The following is an 18,172-nucleotide window of genomic DNA, read 5'->3' as shown; positions in this document are numbered from 1 at the left end:
AGCAGGCTCCTAATAATAAGACAAAAAGGAATTTATTAAAAATTAGCTAAATCTAATACAGTACATACAAGTCACTAAAGTAAAATATAATAAAAAATTCCAGAAAATGTTATCCCAAATGACATAAAAAGTAAAAGAATAATAACTTATTCTCATTGTATCATATCTAAAAAATTACTCATAGGGAATTAAGAAGGATAACAATGGAAGTTTCTGTAATCTTTGCAAGATATCAGCTCTTATAGCTCATTAGAAGGCAAGGTGGAAATACGATTAAAAGGAAATCAGTAAGTTGACTTTAAGAATTGAATGTTTGAATAAACATGGTCTGATAAAATGCTTTGTAATGTATATAGAGAGTTTGAATTACTTTGAAAACTGTTTAGCTCCTAAACTGTAGCAAATCTGGAAGAGGATAATTCAGAAAATAACAAGTAATTCATCTTAGCTTTAATACTAGGAAAAATAAGAAGAAACCACAATGGGAATTGAATAATAGAATTTCTCAACTTCAAGACATTTTATATTATGATAAAAACAACCTAAAATCTGGAGTTAACACAAGAAATCAGTTGATTCAACATAAAGACCAAAGCCATGCAGACAGACTCCATTTCTACATAAACTTTAGTTTTTTTCTATTACCAAAGATAATGGCTACCTGCCAATAAAAATATTCCTGGTATTGGAGTAAAAATTTTTTTAATTAATACACATGGCAAAGTTTTTTTTAAATAAAAATACCTAGTGTTGGCAAGGGTATAACAAAATGGGCACTCTTTTATGCTACTGGTGAGAGTGAATGCTTCTCAAATTTTAATGTACCTACAAATCACCTGGAGACCTTGTTAAATGCAAATTCTGATTCAGAACCTGGGGCAGGGCCCAAGAATCTGCATTCCTCATGCAGGCTCTCAGGTGCCCGTGCTACTGATCTGAGGATCAGGTTTGTGTAGCAAAGTTCTAGGGCACATAAAAAAGGCTCTGAGGGGGCTCCAATGTGGAGGAGGACGCTGAGGCACCCGCTGAGCCTGGCAGCCTTGCTGGGGAGGAGCCTGAGCCAAGCCCAGCCTATATTAAAAAATTTTTAAAGGCTTTGAAATGTACATACCCTTTGACCTAATAAGTCTAATAATTTATCTTGAAAAAGCAATCAGAGCAGCCACACATAGCTAGCCAAGTACTTACTTTGTGCCAGGCATGGTGCTAAGCCCTTTACCTACATTTTGCCAATGTTCCCCATATCAATCCCATGAGGTAGGTATAATTATAACCCTCATTTTTTTCAGATGAGGCATCTAAGGCTGTCGTAGAGGTTAACTAACTGCCTAAGATCACACAACTGGTAAATGACTGAGTCGGAGTCCAGTAGGAGTCTCTGATTCTCACCTGCTGTACAGTATTATCTCCCTGTGATGTGTACCAGATTTACCTCCAAGGACTGGCATTTTATAGCTATTGTGAAACAAACATCATTGGTAACAGGAGAAAATATACAACCACTACAAGTAATAATTTTAAAGATCATTTGGCAGGGAAAAATGTTTATGAAATAATATTAAGAGTTAGGATAATTTATAGAGTGTGATCCTAATTTTATAAAAACAAAACAAAAACGCCTCTATATTTGTATCATATCTTTGTATAGAACAAATGCCAGAGGGAAATTATCAAAATCTTGACAGTGTTTTTTATTGCTGAATAGCTTGATTACAAGTGATTTCGATTCTTTTTCTTTGTACTTTATATCACTACATCTACCATAAATATATATTATCTAATTTATGACCTTTTAAATTTGAAATATTTCATATATAGGAAAGCATATATGATGAAAATATGTAGTCTATTATATAATAATAATAAAATTTAAAATAATAAAATACCCATTTATTCACCCCTCAGCCTGAGGGTTGAGATCCTGACTTACAGATGCAAAGGTATCTCTTAAGAGTATGTACCTAGGAAAGGAACTGCTGGACCATAGAATATTCACATTTTCAATTCTAATTGTTAATGCATAATTATTTTCCAAAGTGACTGTAACAATATAAACTCTTACATGCAGTGTATAAACAATTCTTATTTCTTCACACATTTATGGATATTTGGTCAGGTGTTCCTTTTTAAACAGAAAAAACAATGGTTTAAATTAACACATACCTTATAGGAAAACCAATCTTGAACTTTCTGTTAAAAAATGTTAATTGTGTGAGTGTTCTCACTAATGTGTAACTGTCCTGTCTTCGCAGGTATGCCAACAGTAGCCTCATAAAGTACATGGAGAAACACAAGGTCAAGCCCGACAGCAAAGTGTTCCTCTTGGTAGGCACAGCTCTCACCTGACCCCTTCCCATGGAATTGTTCCAGCTATTCTTCCTCTTTAGAAAGAAAAGAAATTGGCGGATGCTGGGGCGAAATGAAATGTTTTTCTTTTGAGATGCCACCCTTGACTTCTAGCCTTAATTTTTTTCCAATGGTTTCTCAGCAGAAAAAAAATTAAATTCTAAAAGGGCTTCTATGCTAATGATTTCTGCCAATTTCACATAGATGTGTGTACTATATTAATATTGCAATGAGCTGTATACAAAATGGCATTTGATATTCTATGAGACTTTAATACAAAAATAAAAATGGGGTGGGGTAGAGAGTCACCCAGTTAACCCAAGAAATCAGTTGATTCAACATAAAGACCAAAGCCATGTAGACAGACTCCATTTCTACATAAAATTTAAAGTTTCTATTTATTACCAAACATAATGACTACCTACCATTATGCATGCTTAGCATGCAAGAGGCCCTGGGTTCTATCCCCAGTATCTCCATAGATGAATGAATGAACCTGATTACCTCCCAAAAATTTTTTTTAAAAAATCAAAACATTGACTTGTAAACAAATTTTTCATGTGCTATCAATTTATGTGTTATTCTAGCTTCAGAAGCTCCTTACTATGGATCCAACCAAGAGAATTACCTCAGAGCAGGCTCTGCAGGATCCCTATTTTCAGGAGGATCCCTTGCCAACATTAGAGTATGTACCCTTCCTTTTCTGTGTGCTTTGTTCCAGGTTGACGGTGTTGGTTCGTGGCTGAAAGCAAGAAAAACACTCGTTATTGAAGTATTCTCCTTTCTTTGTTAATACTGCCTCAGAGAAAAACTAGTCAAGTGAAAGGTCCTGTATTTTGAAAGAGGCAAAACTGTGGAGAGGTGTGAATGAAAACAAGTATTTTAGGAATGGCCATTAATCAGTTTTACAGATAAAAGCTAAAGCTGAGAACAGATGGGATTTTTATAGATCAGTCAGCTGGAACAGTTTACGCCAAACCAGAAGAAAACTGAGATACTAAAATTCTGTGTGTCTGCTGCACCAAACCCCTCCATTTCCCCATTGTTGTTACACTCACAAATATAAATTGTGCTTGGATTTATTAGAGGTACAGCTTTACTTGAGGAAAAAAATTATTTTCATTGTTGACACAAATACAAATTCAGTTATTTTTAGTGTTGATGAAGTTTGAGTGGAGAAATTTCTATGTCATATATGTCAACTAGCTAGCTCCAGTTAAGGTTTGTTATTGAAAATGGCAATTAGTATAAAACTTAGACAACAAATTGTTCTTTTCTTATTGCTTCAGTTAAGTTGTGTTGAAAGGCATCCAGCAAATACCAGCCACAGATGAAGAGTAGGAAATTTAAAAAATAGAATTTTAAATGGACAAGGTCAATGTAGATTTTAGGTCATGACATGAGTTAATTTTTTTTCTTTTTATGATTTTTAGTGTGTTTGCTGGCTGCCAGATTCCATACCCCAAACGAGAATTCCTTAATGAAGATGAGCCTGAAGAGAAAGGAGACAAGGTATACTCTGCACAGTACACTTCCTATCCAGAGAGTGAGGGAGATAAGAGAGAACTTAGGGAAGGATAATTTAATAATTCCTATACATTTAACTGCCTTTTATTGCATAAAGTATGTATTTACCTTATTGTAGATGTACTTGGCAATTTGAAATACGCATTTACAGGTAAATGATCTTCCTGATTTGCTTTATAGTTGATTTTATTTCCTGAGTCTTAATTCTTGCTTTTTGGTTGTTCAGTGTCATTACCATCACTTTATGCAGGCTGCTTTTCAAAACATCATTCTATTCTTTAATCGTAATTGGCCCCTCCCTGTATACCCATACTTTTCCAAAATCATGATTGAAAAGCGTATGATAGCTGTTTTAATGAGTTGCTGACTATTTCCTGTGTGCCTGCGGTCTTTAGTGGGATGTCTGTGGCTGATTTGGAGGATGACTGTGCAATCTAAATGAACTTCAGAGACGGAGTCCTGTTCAGGGCTCAGTACTTTGACTTCTGGGGATACTGTATTCCTTGGCTGCACCATTCTCCAGTCACTGTAGTCACTTTGGTGTTCCACGTGGGTTGCTCCCCAGGTTGGTCAGCAGTCTCACATGCATATCATGTAATGTAAGATTCATACCAAGCTTCCTTTTTTTTTCTTTGTAAGAATCAACAGCAGCAGCAGAACCAACATCAGCAGCCCACAGCCCCTCCACAGCAGGCAGCAGCCCCTCCGCAGGCACCCCCACAGCAGCAGAACAGCGCCCAGACCAACGGGACTGCAGGAGGGGCTGGGGCCGGGGCCGGGGGTGCTGGAGCAGGGCTGCAGCACAGTCAGGACTCCGGCCTTAATCAGGTGCCTCCAAACAAGAAACCGCGGCTAGGGCCTTCAGGTGCAAACTCAGGCGGGCCTGTTATGCCATCAGAGTATCAGGTACTCTCCTGCATTTTGTACTTTTTAGTGTTCATAGTGTTAAAAAACAAAATTTAACTGAGTAAATTTTAAAGGTCTTATTGGCTTTATTCAGTGATTCATGTATCGGGTAGCACCTCATCTAGGAAAAAGAAAGCAGCTCTGAAGAGCTGTACAAAATGGATGACTTTTATAGGCAGAAAGAGGTGGGACAAGGAAGTTATTCTAACAAAGCTGATTGTGTCAGGCAAGGTCGCCTTCCTTTGGGGGACCACAGGGGTCCATCAGATAGATTATCTCACCAGTGCTGACCAGGCAATTCCAGACTGACTGGGTAAGATTACATTCTTGGGAGTGGCGGGAACTGCACTTAGGTTAGGTATGAAGTCTTGGTTTGGTGACATGGCCTTAGCACAAGTGACTCCATTGTGAGCCTGTTGTCTCTTGTTTTAACAATATATTTCATGAAATGGGAAGTAGATTTATAATAGATCCTTTTAGAATTAAGTAGTACTTAACTATAAAGTTTGACTACACAAACTGTATAATCCTGTTTTTAGGGCATTATATGAAAGTGAAGATTTTTGTCATTTCATGCAATTGCAAGGTATTTTGTTTCTTGACGTTTGTTTATCCTGAAACCCTGAGGAGGGAAGGTGAGGCAGGCATCTCCTCCTCAAAGAAAATTTTTCCTTTTACCTTATAGCTGCTTATCAGGTTTGGGTCAGAAAAAGATATTTAGATAAGCAATTGAAAAGAGACTGGGGTGGTGGCTTATTTTGAACAAAGGAAGTGGCATACTTGAGAAGGATTTGCTGTTACTGGGAGAAAATAATCAGCAAGGAGCCCCATAAACATAGAAGAGAAAGAGACTAAGATTGAGACTTCTCAGGAACCAATGTTAAATCTCACTAGAGATAATTTTGAGGATAGAAAATACTGTTTGTTATTAAAATTAAAAAGAACTACAATTATACTACTAATCTGTGAAATTAAAGGAAAAGTGTCTAAGGATTGGTATTTGGAGAGAGGTGAAAATACTGGCGAAAACCGTAGGGAATCTTGGGGGTGGGGAGGGGGACTTTTCAAGTAGAAACAAGCTAAGAAAAGATCTAAGAAGAAGGGAAAAAACTTAAAATTAAAGGGGGTTGGTTAGAACCATAGTCCCTCAGGGAACTGGTGGAGGAGGAGCACTTAGTATAGAGATAATAGGAAACAAAACCACAGGCAAGGAAGACATAAATTCACTGATTAGGAACTGGAATCAAGAGAAACATTAACAAGAAAGACTAAATAAATAGTTGTCTAACCTGGCTTTACATTTGGAATATCTCAACACACGAATGTGTTTTCACATAACTACTTGGAAAATTTCTCTTGGAAGCTTCCCTGTAAGCAAAGGAGGCATATACTAGCACTTCTGTGGGTTCCAGTTAAACTAATCAAGGCATCCGCTGGATGTCCTAGAAGCAGCTTGCTATTTGGATGGTAGTCATGAATGGACCTGAATTTTATTATAAAGTCAGTTTTCCCCCTAACATTAGTTTATTCCTATTAGATGAGCAACAAGCCTTTACTATATACTGGTTCATCTTCGTGTTTCTGATTGTGTTACATAGATCTGATCGTAGTCAATCATGAACAGTTTTCTTAAATACTGTATTTATTCCCTTCAAATCCAAGAGTTCTTCAAACGCTTTTCTTTGTCCATACTGTGCTGCCTACTTAAAAATAAAACAGCGTGTCTGTGAAATGGGCAGCTATCTCAGCTAGCTAGTTGGAGACACTAGCGTGAGGGGTGAGGAAGTCCCACTGCAGCTCTCACATTATGGACATGTTTGTCTTTATCCAGTATGGAGAAGCTGCTGTGCTGAGTCTACTTTGCTAAAGTAAAAGCAGTCATAGCCAGCCTAGCAGTTGTAGGCCTTGTGAATGGAAAGAACATTTTTTAAAAAATAATAAATTTAAAAATAAAACACAGAATTTGGAATTTGGAAAGGCTTCTTATAGCAACACTAGTCAGAGTTATATAGCATAGGAAAGAACTAAGAGGGATTATTTTTAACCAAGACTATCTTACTGCTCCGTTGTCTTGGACCAGATGTTGCAAGTCCAGTTAGGCTGCCCTTTGTGCACTGAGTGGGGCAACCTTACTGATTTGTTCTTCCTTAAACTGCCAGTGCCACCTCAAGGTCATTTACATTTTTAACTCCAAGCAGTAGCTCTTTTATGTATGATCTTCCCCACTTCGCTCACAGGAGGAACCAGCTTTCTGGGCATGGCCAAAGGCACTGGTTCCAGCAGTGCTTGTATTTATCCAAGCATCATGTTTTTATTCTATAGTTGAGTTTTTCTTTTACGTATTTTTTTCATATTTGCCCCTGGCACTATGAAGATTAATGTTTCATTTAAGGTAATAAAAATACACAGAATTGAAATACAAATACAATTGAAATACAAATACAATTGAAATACACCTTCTCTTGAGGGCATTTTCACATATGAATTTTTAAAAATTGTAAATATTACTTGACATTTATAAAAACCACTTATTGCTGCCACATCCCACCCACCATCACCTTGCTTTCTCACGTAGGTGGTATTGCTGATGCCACTCTAGCCTCTACCTCTGAAAACTCTTTTCTTTCAAACATGATTTCTTAATCACAACTTTGTTATTTATGATGAGAAAATTTACAGCACATCAATATACATTATGAACATCACCGATTCACTATGCCAAATTGATTATTCTTGTTTGCAAATCTCAGTTATTCAAAGAATAACAAAGCAGAATTAATCAGCAGAAGTTTCCCCTCTACCTTTCATTGCCAGTGTAGCTTATCTCCCAAAGAAATCCAGCCAAATTTCATGCATGCCAGAACATGTGGTTACAGTGGTGGCAGGCTGTGACTTCAAATCAGCAAAATGTATTAACAAACTAAATTAGCTGTCAGCTCCCATGGATCAGAACCGGGAGCCTCTGATGAAAATGGCTCATTTCTCCGTCCTGTTGTGATTAACATCTCGGGCCATCCCCTTCCTCCATCGGTAATTCCCTTTTCCTGTTTCCTTCTAGCACTCCAGTTCTCGCCTGAATTACCAAAGCAGCGTTCAGGGATCCTCGCAGTCCCAGAGCGCACTAGGCTATTCCTCCTCATCTCAGCAGAGCGCACAGTACCACCCATCTCACCAGGCCCACCGCTACTGACCAGCTGCAGCCCAGAGCACAGACTCCAGCAATATGACGTCTGCATTGAAAAGAACCAAAAATGCAAACTATGATGCCGTTTGAAACTCATCCACTTAGGAGGAAAACTATATACTAAGCATTTTGCAGGACTGACTGATGTCTCTTCTTTATTGACTTGAAGAAATTTTTGTGAAGTTTCCCCAACACCCTTTCCCTGCATGTATTCCATTGTGACTTCTCTGATAAAGCGTCTGATCTAATCCCAGCACTTAACTTCTGTAACCTTCAGCATTTTTTGGAAGGATTTCCTGGTGCACCTTTCTCATGCTGTAGCAATCACTATGGTTTATCTTTTCAAAGCTCTTTTAATAGGATTTTAATGTTTTAGAAACAGGACTCCAGTGGTGTATAGTTTTATACTTCATGAACTGATCTAGCAACATAGGTAAATACGCACCTTTTAAGGCACTACGTTGTTTTGCTCATGGAAGTCTTAAACGGGAACTGTTACTGTCCCAAAGTACTTTACTATTATGTTTTTATTTATCTAGTTTCAGGGAAGGTCTAATAAAAAGACAAGTGGTGGGACAGAGGGAACCTGCAACCAAAAACAGCCTAGATCTTTGCAGTTACTATGCTTTATGCTATGAAGAACTGAAATAATTTTTATATAATCATCATGGAACTTAGTTCCCAGAATCATCTTATTCTGAATAGTATTCAGTAATTAAAAATTATAATTTTAACCTTCATGTAGCTTAAGTCTACTTTAAAAAGGGTTTCAAGAGCTTTGATGAAATACAGTCCTCTGGTGACCCACACCAGAAAACTGAAGAGAATATTAACTGCACTAGGATTTCTTTAAGGAGTAATGTTGATCAAAGGATGTTTTGCTTCCCCTTGAAGGAAAAGCTTTTAGTGTGTATTGTACATAAAGTTGGCTTCTCTAAAGAACTGTTGGTTTTGTCACATCTGGGTCAGCTTGAATACCTTTCTTACATAATCAAGGGTACTCAAATAGAAGCCTGCAAATTAATCTGCTTTTAAAATAAAGAGCAGTGTTCTCCATTCATATTTGCATTAGGCATAGAGTGACTATTTTTAAAGCATGTTAAAAATTTAGGTTTTGTTCATGTTTAAAGTATGTATTATGTATGCATAATTTCACTGTTGTTACTGAAACTTAATTCTATCAAGAATCTTTTCATTGCACTGAATGCTTTCTTTTGCCCCTAGGAGAAAACTTAATAATTGTGCCTAAAAAACTATGGGCAGATAGTATATGATTATATTAGATAAAGAAATGCACATTTGCGTTTCCATGATCTATGAATTAGAGGCTGAGTTCTTTCTTAGCCAGTGAGTTCTCTCTTAGCCAGCGTAAGGAAGCTCCCCAAGTCACAAGGAAATGTAGACTTAGAGCTCCCACTGTAATGTAAGGGGCAAGAAATTTGTGTTCTTCTGAATGCTACTAGCAGCACCAGCCTTGTTTTAAATGTTCTCTTGAGCTAGAAGAAATAGCTGATTGTTGTATATGCAAGTGATATGCATTTTTTAACTCTTCTTTGTGAACTTATCTACCTGGTTATGATACTCTGGGTCCACATACAAGTAAAGTAAGATTTTAGACAGAAGCCAGTTTACACTTTGCACTATTGATGTGATACTGTAGCCAGCAAGGACCTTACTGATCTCAGCATAATACTGCTTATCAATAACAAAGACTGTAAGTAACACTCATCAGTCAACACTGAAAAAGAAACAGTTGACATGCTCCATTGGAAAGAATTTGTCTCCATGGTAATTTACCGCTTCCATTTTTAAAAATGAGAAATTAGTAGCCCTCTGCATAATGTAGCTACCTGTACACAGTTCCACCCTGTGCCCTGAAGCCTCACCATGGTCAGATGCTCACTACACCCTCACCAGGTGCCCAATATCATGCTGGAGGGGAGACACAAAGGGCAAGGCCTTCTTCCTGTCCTGAAGAGCTTATGATGGAGTCTATGACAGGAAGCTTTCCTGGGATGACTGGCTTATAAATGACACCATCTTAGAATATGAAGGTCCTTTTGTTTACTTTTAACCCACTTAGTTATTCTCCAGATTTTGCTCTATAATAAACGAGTGTTATGGAGAAGTTTCTATGCTTATCTACCTTCAAGAAAGCCAGCGATTAAATATCACCACAGGCATTAATATATATTTGAAATGTTCACAGCAGCCTTTCAACAACAATTGGGTGGTCCTTGTAGGCAGAACACACTCTACGAAGTGGTTGTAGGAAATTACAGTGAAAACAGAAGCTCTGTTCCTGCCCTCAAGGAGAGCTTACATTTAGTAAAAGACAAACCCAAATATGTGCAAGAACCAAATACCATGCCCCTTAATCCCGCATAAACAACTTCAATGTAAATTCTTGTGATATGTGCTCATATGATCACAGGACTACCCTGCTTACCGTGTTTGTAGTGAATTTTACTAGCAGAACTGATACAGAAACTGTAAGGGGATTTTATCGGTTGCTCCTGGTGTTCTGTACATAGGACAGCCAGATATCCCCATTACACACATGACAGTTTCTGGTCACTGACTGGTACTGGCGCTTTCCTTCTGTGTTCTTGCCTCAGAGTTGTGATGCCCACTGGTGCCCATTACCCTTTGAAGTAATTCTGGTTCATAATTTCCTTTCCTTTGTAAAGGAGAACAAAGCCTTTAAAATACTTATGGGCCCTAAAACCGTGGGACCTTGGAGAGCTGTGAAGCTTTCTGAGGCTAAAATTGACCCTTGTGGTCCCCAAATGACCACATTCCTCTTTAAAAATTTACTACTGTCAAGTCCTCTGAGAATGCGGCGGGCAGGGGGGACATCCCCCAGTTTATGGAACTATCTAAACCAGGGGAGGTTACGGAAGGGAGGAAGGAATCAAAGTGAAGCTTTTCTGCTCTATGCCACTAATCAGTTTTCGAGTTAGCTTTCTGGTAAGGTGTGTGTTTGGGAAAAGGGATTCTAGAGTTTCAGGACAGCTGTACTAAGGAGTAAGTAAGGTAGCTTGGTAGCAGGGCTGACACTATGAGGCTGAAACAATCCTTATGATGAAATAGTTCATGCAGTAACATACAGAAACCAAGGACATGTATATTTTTATATCTGTGTGGTTTTAAAACTTTAGTACTTAGAATTTTGGCCTTCTGCACTACTCTTTTGCTCTTGTAAACACGATTTACATTTAAGAATGGGAAGGGACATGTACCAACATGGTCACTGCCTCATTCCTGATGAAGCAACTGCTAGTTGTATGCCTCTAAAATGACGCTGTTTCCCTGCTAAAGGTAAAGGAGAAGAAAAAGTAGTTGGACAATAAGACTTGCAGCTTAATCTGCTTTGAATATGTGTATGTAACAAACTATACAATGAAGGAATATTCTATGAAAATTAAAAATCCTCAACTCTGTGGTGGTATCTTTCTAGGGAATGAAGACAGGCAGTGAAATGGCAGTTAGACTAAAGGAGGCTTGAAGGATTCAAGTATAAATAATATTTTATATGAAACATAGCTGTTAGGTTTCCTTAATCTTCAAGAATAGTCACAAATATCATAAAACAAAGTTCATTGTTTTAGGATTTTTAAAAAAATGTGTTGTACCTAAGGCCATACTTACTCTTCTATGCTATCACTGCAAAGGAGTGATATGTATGTATTATATGGAAAAAAAAATCCTTAATGCACTGTTATCTCCTAAATATTTAGTAAATTAATACTATTTAATTTTTTTAAAGATCTGTCTGTGTAGACACTAAAAGTATTACACAAAATCTGGACTGAAGATGTCCTTTTTAACAACAATTTAAAGTACTTTTTATATATGTTATGTAGTATATCCTTTCTAAACTGCCTAGTTTGTATTTCCCATAATTCCTGTTTTTGAAGTGTACTTGTCCTTGTCTCTTTTTTCAGTCATTTTCTGCACGCATCCCTCTTTATATGATCACAGAGATGACTGTGTATGCTTCCCACACGGCGCGCTGAGGTGTGCACTCAGAACCGGCTGACCCACAGCAAGGCCTGCTCTGGGGGGTGCAGGACACGCTACCACTTTGGAGCCAAGTGTTTCCTGCTTTTTGAGTTGTCCTGACATCCTTCCTGAAATGACTGTTAAAATGAAATAAATTACATTGCATTTATTTTATATTCTTGGTTGTAATAAAATTTAATTGACTTTGTTTCAGTGTGGATTTTTTAAGTATAGGAAAAACTCCTGTTACAAGTTTTGGTGTTAAAATTTTATGTGTGCTCCTCGAAGCTTCTCAGGGTACACTTGGCCTGCGGAGACATGGCGTCTCCCTGTGAGCTGCAGTATGTTGTTTTATTCAGGACGCTTATGATGTCACAAAACTACAGAGGCGAGGCTTGCAAATACCTCAGAAGCAAAGTTACAGGTTTTTAAAACATCTCTAGAGGAGATCACTTTTTTTTAAGTGAAAATTAGAATGACGTTTTAAAAAAAAAACAGGCAGCGATTTGTGGGCACAGTGGCACTAGGAGTTTCTCCTTTTATAAGGACATTCTGTTGTACCTGTCTGCCCTTATAATTTACTTGATGAGTCTTCTGTGGTTATTCCAATGGTCACAGGAATCATGGAGTGAACTGAAGAATGTTTAAGTGACATAAACACAAAACTTCATTTCTATTGAAAATGGATATTGCACATGTCCAAATGCTTCACTGCTTGACACACTGTATATTCAATACTGTGCTACATGTAGGATAGAGCTTCTCTTGCAAAACTATTCTTTGACCACCAGCTGCCTTTCTTACCAGCCACCACGGTAAAAGAAAGCAGACAACTGCACAAACCCCTTATCACCCCTGGGAAAAGAACTTGAAGGTACAGGTCTATCTCCCTAGCTAACTGTAAGTTCTTTATGGACAGGGCCTGCGTTTTATTCCTGCTGCACTCCCAACAGCTAGCCTGATGCCCAGCACAGAGTAGACACTTACTATGGTGAGTCATTAGCATCATTTTTGTACATTGGCATAGAATTCCTGTGTTTGTATATGGACCAAGATGAGCCAATGTGTTTTTGTTTTGTGAATAATGAAAATGCTAGAAATAGGCATTACTTTTTTCTTTTTTAAAATTTTATAAATATATATTTATTATTGAGGTATAGTTGATACAGAATATTGTATAAATTTTAGGTGTACAATAGTGATTCACAATTTTCAAATTTTTATATTCCATTTCTAGTTATTATAACATACTAGCTATATTCCCTGTGTTGTACAATATATCCTTGTAGTTTATTTATTTTATACCTAATAGTTTGTACCCCTTAATCTCCTACTCCTATCTTATCCCTCCTCCCCTTCCCCCCTCCACTGGTAACCACTATTTTGTTCTCTATATCTGTGAATCGCCTTCTTTTTTGCTATATTCACTAGTGTGTTGTATTTCTAAGATTCCACATGTAAGTGATATACAGTATTTGTCTTTCTCTGACTTACGTCACTAAGCATAATACCCTCGAAGTCCACCCATGTTGTTGCAAATGGCAAAATTTCATTTTTTTTATAACTGTGAGAGAGGCATTATTATTGCCCCCATTTTTAATTAATGAAAAACAAGTGAGACAGAGAGGTTAAGTAACTTGTATAAGTCACAAAGCTGATAAGCATCAGAGCTAAGCTCCTAACCACTTGTATCAGTGGTTCTCAAAGTATAGTCCTTCGCTAGCAGGATCAGCAGCATCTGGGAACTTGTTAGAGAAGCATATTTCTCAGACTCCACCCCATACCACTGTATCAGAAACTCTGGGGGTGGTGCTCAGCTATTTGTGTTTCAGTGAGCCTCCAGGTGATTCTGATGCATGCTGAAGTTTGAGAACCACTGACTTATATTCTTCACACACATATTCTCAAATTACCTTCCAAAAAGGCTATCTCAATTTACTTCTTTCAATAGTGTGTGAGAGTGCCCATATCCCTTGGCCTTACCAAAACTCACTGTGAGCAATTTTTAAATTATATACCAATATAACAGACAAAGAATAGTGCCTTATCTCTTTAAAAAGTATTTCAGTCCTCATTCCAGTGAGAGTCAGGTTCTGTCCCTTCTCCTGCCCTGCCTGGCTTCTTCTTTTCTGCATGGCTTCTGGCTCTACTGAACTTCCATTTTGCAGGTGATTGTGGTTGAGGTTGACCTCAACCATATGGTGCTTGAGTGTTGAATTAATCTCATTCTTTGGGCGTCGGGAGAAGCAAATAGGGTATCTTATGTAACTACAAAAATCTTATTTTGTTTACTAAGCATGAAATAGCCTTTGTTAATGACCATCCTTTCCTAAACTGTGTTTTTCTTGGAACCCTGTACTTCTTTGAATCATTGTGTCAGTATGTTGAAGATCAGTTAGGATGACAGACAGGAGCAGAGATCTGTGGTCACCCCAAATGATAGTTTTGAAAGTGTTTGTGGGGGCCTGAGCCCCAATCTCAACATTTTTTTTTTTGAGAGAGGATACATTTTTAATGTCTAAGAGAAAAAAACCTTGATTGACCAAGAGTCCCCATTACTCTGTTTCATGGTGTTTTCCATTGTATTCTCACCACATGGCAGAAAAAAACATTGATGTTAAGCTGGTTAAATCTCACAGGGCTAATCCAACTTATGGTCCCTAATAATTATTGAAATGTAGTATTTACCTCCACATCAGCCATGTCAACATGGTATGACAGAAAGAACATGGACTTTGGAGACAAACATAGGCTTGAAACCCAGCCCTTCTACCTCTGAGCTGTGTGACCTTGGATAAGTTACTGAACCTCTCTGATCTTATTATCTATAAAATACCATCTACCTTACAGAGTTTAAGACTAAATGAGACACTATGTGGTGTGCCCAGCAGAGTGCCTGGCCCATAGTAGACATCAATAAACGTGGATTCCATTGGTTTTCTCTTCCCTCTGCAATTTCTGCATGCTTGAATATGTGTTTCTTTTGTAAATAATACATTTAACACCCTTTATCTTCTTCATTTTATGGTCTCTCTTTTGACAAAAGATGACATCTACATCTGTGCAGACTACTAGGTTAGCCATTTGAAGGCCAAGGACACCACCCTTCATTCCAGGAAGCACTCTTACAAGCAGAGGGCTATGTAACAAGCATCAGGGTTCAGTTTCTTTAACGAAACTCTATCAAAAAATGAAGGACTCCTTCACTGTGTTTTGGTGGCATCACCCATCACCTTTTTTTTCCTACTTCAGCAAGAAGTTCATTATATTGTGTTTCCTTTCCATTTACAGTGTGTTACACCAACGAGAGCAGCTATCATTTCTGGGCAAGCAACTGCAACATGAGGCGGAAGCCACCTATCTAGTCTGGACCCAAAGAGTACATAGTCCCTCCTTTTCTCCACTACAGTTCTCAAAAATTACCAACTCCTGAGTGATCAGATCTCATAAAGGCATGGTCCAGAGATCTGCAAAACTCCTCAACTACCAATACTTTTGTACGATTCATATGGGAAAGATTGCCAGGAACAAAAATAATGCCTGAGTTTTGCCCTTTTAGCCCTTACAGGCTAAGTTTGAAAGGTCCCACTAAGGGGACGGGAGGGGAAAAAAAAGAGAAAGCGATCCTCTATCAGTAGACAGCACAAGGAGTCCCTCGGAGAAGAGCAGCCCTACGTGGGTGAGCAGTCGGGCAATTCCAGGACTCCAGCCTGAGGGTGAGCACCACAGCGGAGAGGCCTGATGGAGCTGGAGCAGTCTGGGCCCGAGCTCCAAACCAACAAAACAAAGTTCCCTTCCAGAAAATCCAGCATTTAGATGAAACTACTGGAAGAATCATCCAAATTGAGCAAGGCATGGGCAACAAGGCCAAAGGAACATAGGGGAAGGAGCAGAAGAGGTGGGTCCGGAAAATCCAAAGATATTTTCCCCACTAAGCTGTAGAAACTTACTAAGCTTTTTGAACCATGAGCATTTCCATGTTACTCATGTATCTAAAAATCTTAAAAAAAAATAACAAAAAACCCTCTATTGATGTTTCAATGGTTTTAAAAGTTCCACACACTTCTCGGTATAAACAAGGGATAGATTTATATTTGCTTCTCCACTCTCACTAGGTCTATAAGAACTCTTTTGGCATGAACAAGGAGCTTAGCGTTGATTATAATACATGTGTGTATACAACGACATATTTGCGCTTCATAGGAACTTTCATATGAAGATGATCCAAAAGAGAGCCACACGTTAAGTGGGGGCTCCTGCCAGCTAAGCTGTGCCAACAGTTCCTGTACAACTGTTTGTCACATGTTCTGTTTCTAGTGAGGGCTGGATAACGGAAAATAAGATGTTAAGCAGAAATTCAGGGTGTATCTCATGTAGTCTCAATACTGTCTGGTGACTTTCTTGTGAAATTGCCCTACATCATTGAGCTATCCTGTTATCATTTTAACATTTGGACTTGTATCTTAACACCAAGTGGACAGAGCACTTGTTAAAGCAAGGACACACGTTTCTGGTGTCATTCGCCTTTGACTCGCCCAGGGCTTGAGGAATGTTCAGTTACATTGTTAAGTAAGCTATGGAAGACTCAGGCTGGGCACATGAAAGAGCTTTCTAAGTTGAAACTTTTAAATTGGTTAATGACCTAAGTGAGGTCACAAACCCTTATAATTGGAAGCTATTCACCATTATGCTGCTTTTGGGGGTGATTTAAGTGCCATGTGACTTGGATAGTCTCTTCGGATTGTTCCTGTCCCTGTGTTCTTTGGGAAAACACAATAATAGAAAGGCTGGACATCTTATCTGGAACGCACTCTGGCCAACAGAATTAACTTTCGTTTGCTCCAAAGACTAAGGAATGAAAACAATGGATCTGAAGTCTAGATCTTTTTACTAGATCTAGTTTCGGCAAACAAGTCAGTCTCTGGCCTACCATGGCCACCACACCCTTTCTAATTCAGAGAAGGGAACAAATAAATTCTCCAACATTCTTATGCTCTTTAAAAGAGTAGCAAAATATTCCAAATTAAAACAAATTCTTTTTATAAATGTACCTGCACATAAAAGTTAATAACACATAAATCTAACTTAAAATATTGTTACAAAAACCAAATGAATATCCAATATTCAACCGTGTGTCTCACAAACAGATGTATCATGCAGCATCACTTCTGTTGGATTGTTTGTAGATTTTCACTAATGAAAGTTTACATGATCAAATACATCTGAAAATGTCTTGGTTAAACACAAAGTATAGGCTTTCTCAGAGCCTTTATTATGCTAATGACACTGAATTTCCAGGAAGTGATATAGTGCACCCTTTTCCATACTTATTTGACCAAAGAACTACTTCTTCCTGCATCTCAAGAGAATGCTCTGTAAAAAACAATTTGGAAACCCCTGGTTATGGCAAACACTACTGTTGCCCTCTGCACAGCTTTCCCCCGCTTTCTCCTTGCTGTCAGAAGCCCAACTGGTTCACTCCATCCAGAGTGGCTATCTCCTGCTATGGATACTGATTAGACAAAATCCATCACATTTGATCTCATTCCCTGGACTAAGCCATTGATTCAAGCATGAGCATGTAATACAATTTTGGCCAATAAAATTTGAGGGAAAATCTTTTGGGGGTTTCCTAGAATTTGTTTCAAGCTTAAAAAAATAACCAAAACACTAACATTCCATTTTCTATGTCTAAACTTCAGTATATGAGTTGGCAACTGTGGCTGCCATCTTGGGACCACAAGGAAGCCAGCCTCAGAGGCCACGATGAAACACCCAGGATCACTGAGACGAAAGATGGAATGAGCTGGGATCCTTGAGTGCATCGAATCATTGATTTCACCCGCCCTGGAACTGTCCTCTCTCTGGAATTTTCTTCTGGGGCGCTGTAAATGTCCTTATTTTTGAAATCAATTTCTTTTTTCTCTCTCTCTCTCTTTCTCTTTCTTTCTTTCTTTTTCTTTTTTAATATTTTTAGTCAAAATCATTCAGATATGGGGTCTAACTAGTCAGACCCTTAATGCCATTGACATAAGCACAGAACATTCAAAGTATGTGTTTGGAAATGTTAGTTGTTAAAAAGTAGTGGCTTATTTCAAATTAAGTATCTCCTACCATTATTACCAGGGTCTACAATGAAATCCATTAACTATCCAATGAAATCCCTCGGAGCCTCTTAGGAAGCAGAACATGCACAACAGCCTC

The 18,172-nt window shown here is 38.2% G+C and overlaps 1 protein-coding gene and 1 long non-coding RNA gene across 8 annotated transcripts in view; one reads left to right on the top strand and one right to left on the bottom strand.

The window, feature by feature from the left end:
- CDK19 (cyclin dependent kinase 19) overlaps positions 1-12,176 on the top strand; it is a 138,684-nt gene extending 126,508 nt beyond the window's left edge. For all 7 annotated transcript variants that reach the window (XM_072965738.1, XM_072965739.1, XM_072965733.1 and 4 more), the window contains 5 exons: positions 2,253-2,325; positions 2,934-3,031; positions 3,780-3,858; positions 4,513-4,779; positions 7,838-12,176. In XM_072965738.1, the coding sequence (XP_072821839.1) occupies positions 2,253-2,325; positions 2,934-3,031; positions 3,780-3,858; positions 4,513-4,779; positions 7,838-7,969 (649 nt within the window). In that variant the 3' untranslated portion in view covers positions 7,970-12,176. The remainder of the gene's footprint in view (positions 1-2,252; positions 2,326-2,933; positions 3,032-3,779; positions 3,859-4,512; positions 4,780-7,837) is intronic.
- LOC140697695 (uncharacterized) overlaps positions 1-18,172 on the bottom strand; it is a 30,721-nt gene that overhangs the window by 3,851 nt on the left and 8,698 nt on the right. The window contains exon 2 of the long non-coding RNA XR_012074922.1: positions 2,975-3,088. This is a non-coding gene — a long non-coding RNA (uncharacterized lncRNA). The remainder of the gene's footprint in view (positions 1-2,974; positions 3,089-18,172) is intronic.

The sequence above is a fragment of the Vicugna pacos genome, chromosome 8, assembly GCF_048564905.1.
Source record: "Vicugna pacos chromosome 8, VicPac4, whole genome shotgun sequence".
NCBI lineage: Eukaryota > Metazoa > Chordata > Mammalia > Artiodactyla > Camelidae > Vicugna > Vicugna pacos.
Note: the sequence above shows the minus strand (reverse complement) of the source record. Positions and strands in the feature narration are given on the sequence as shown.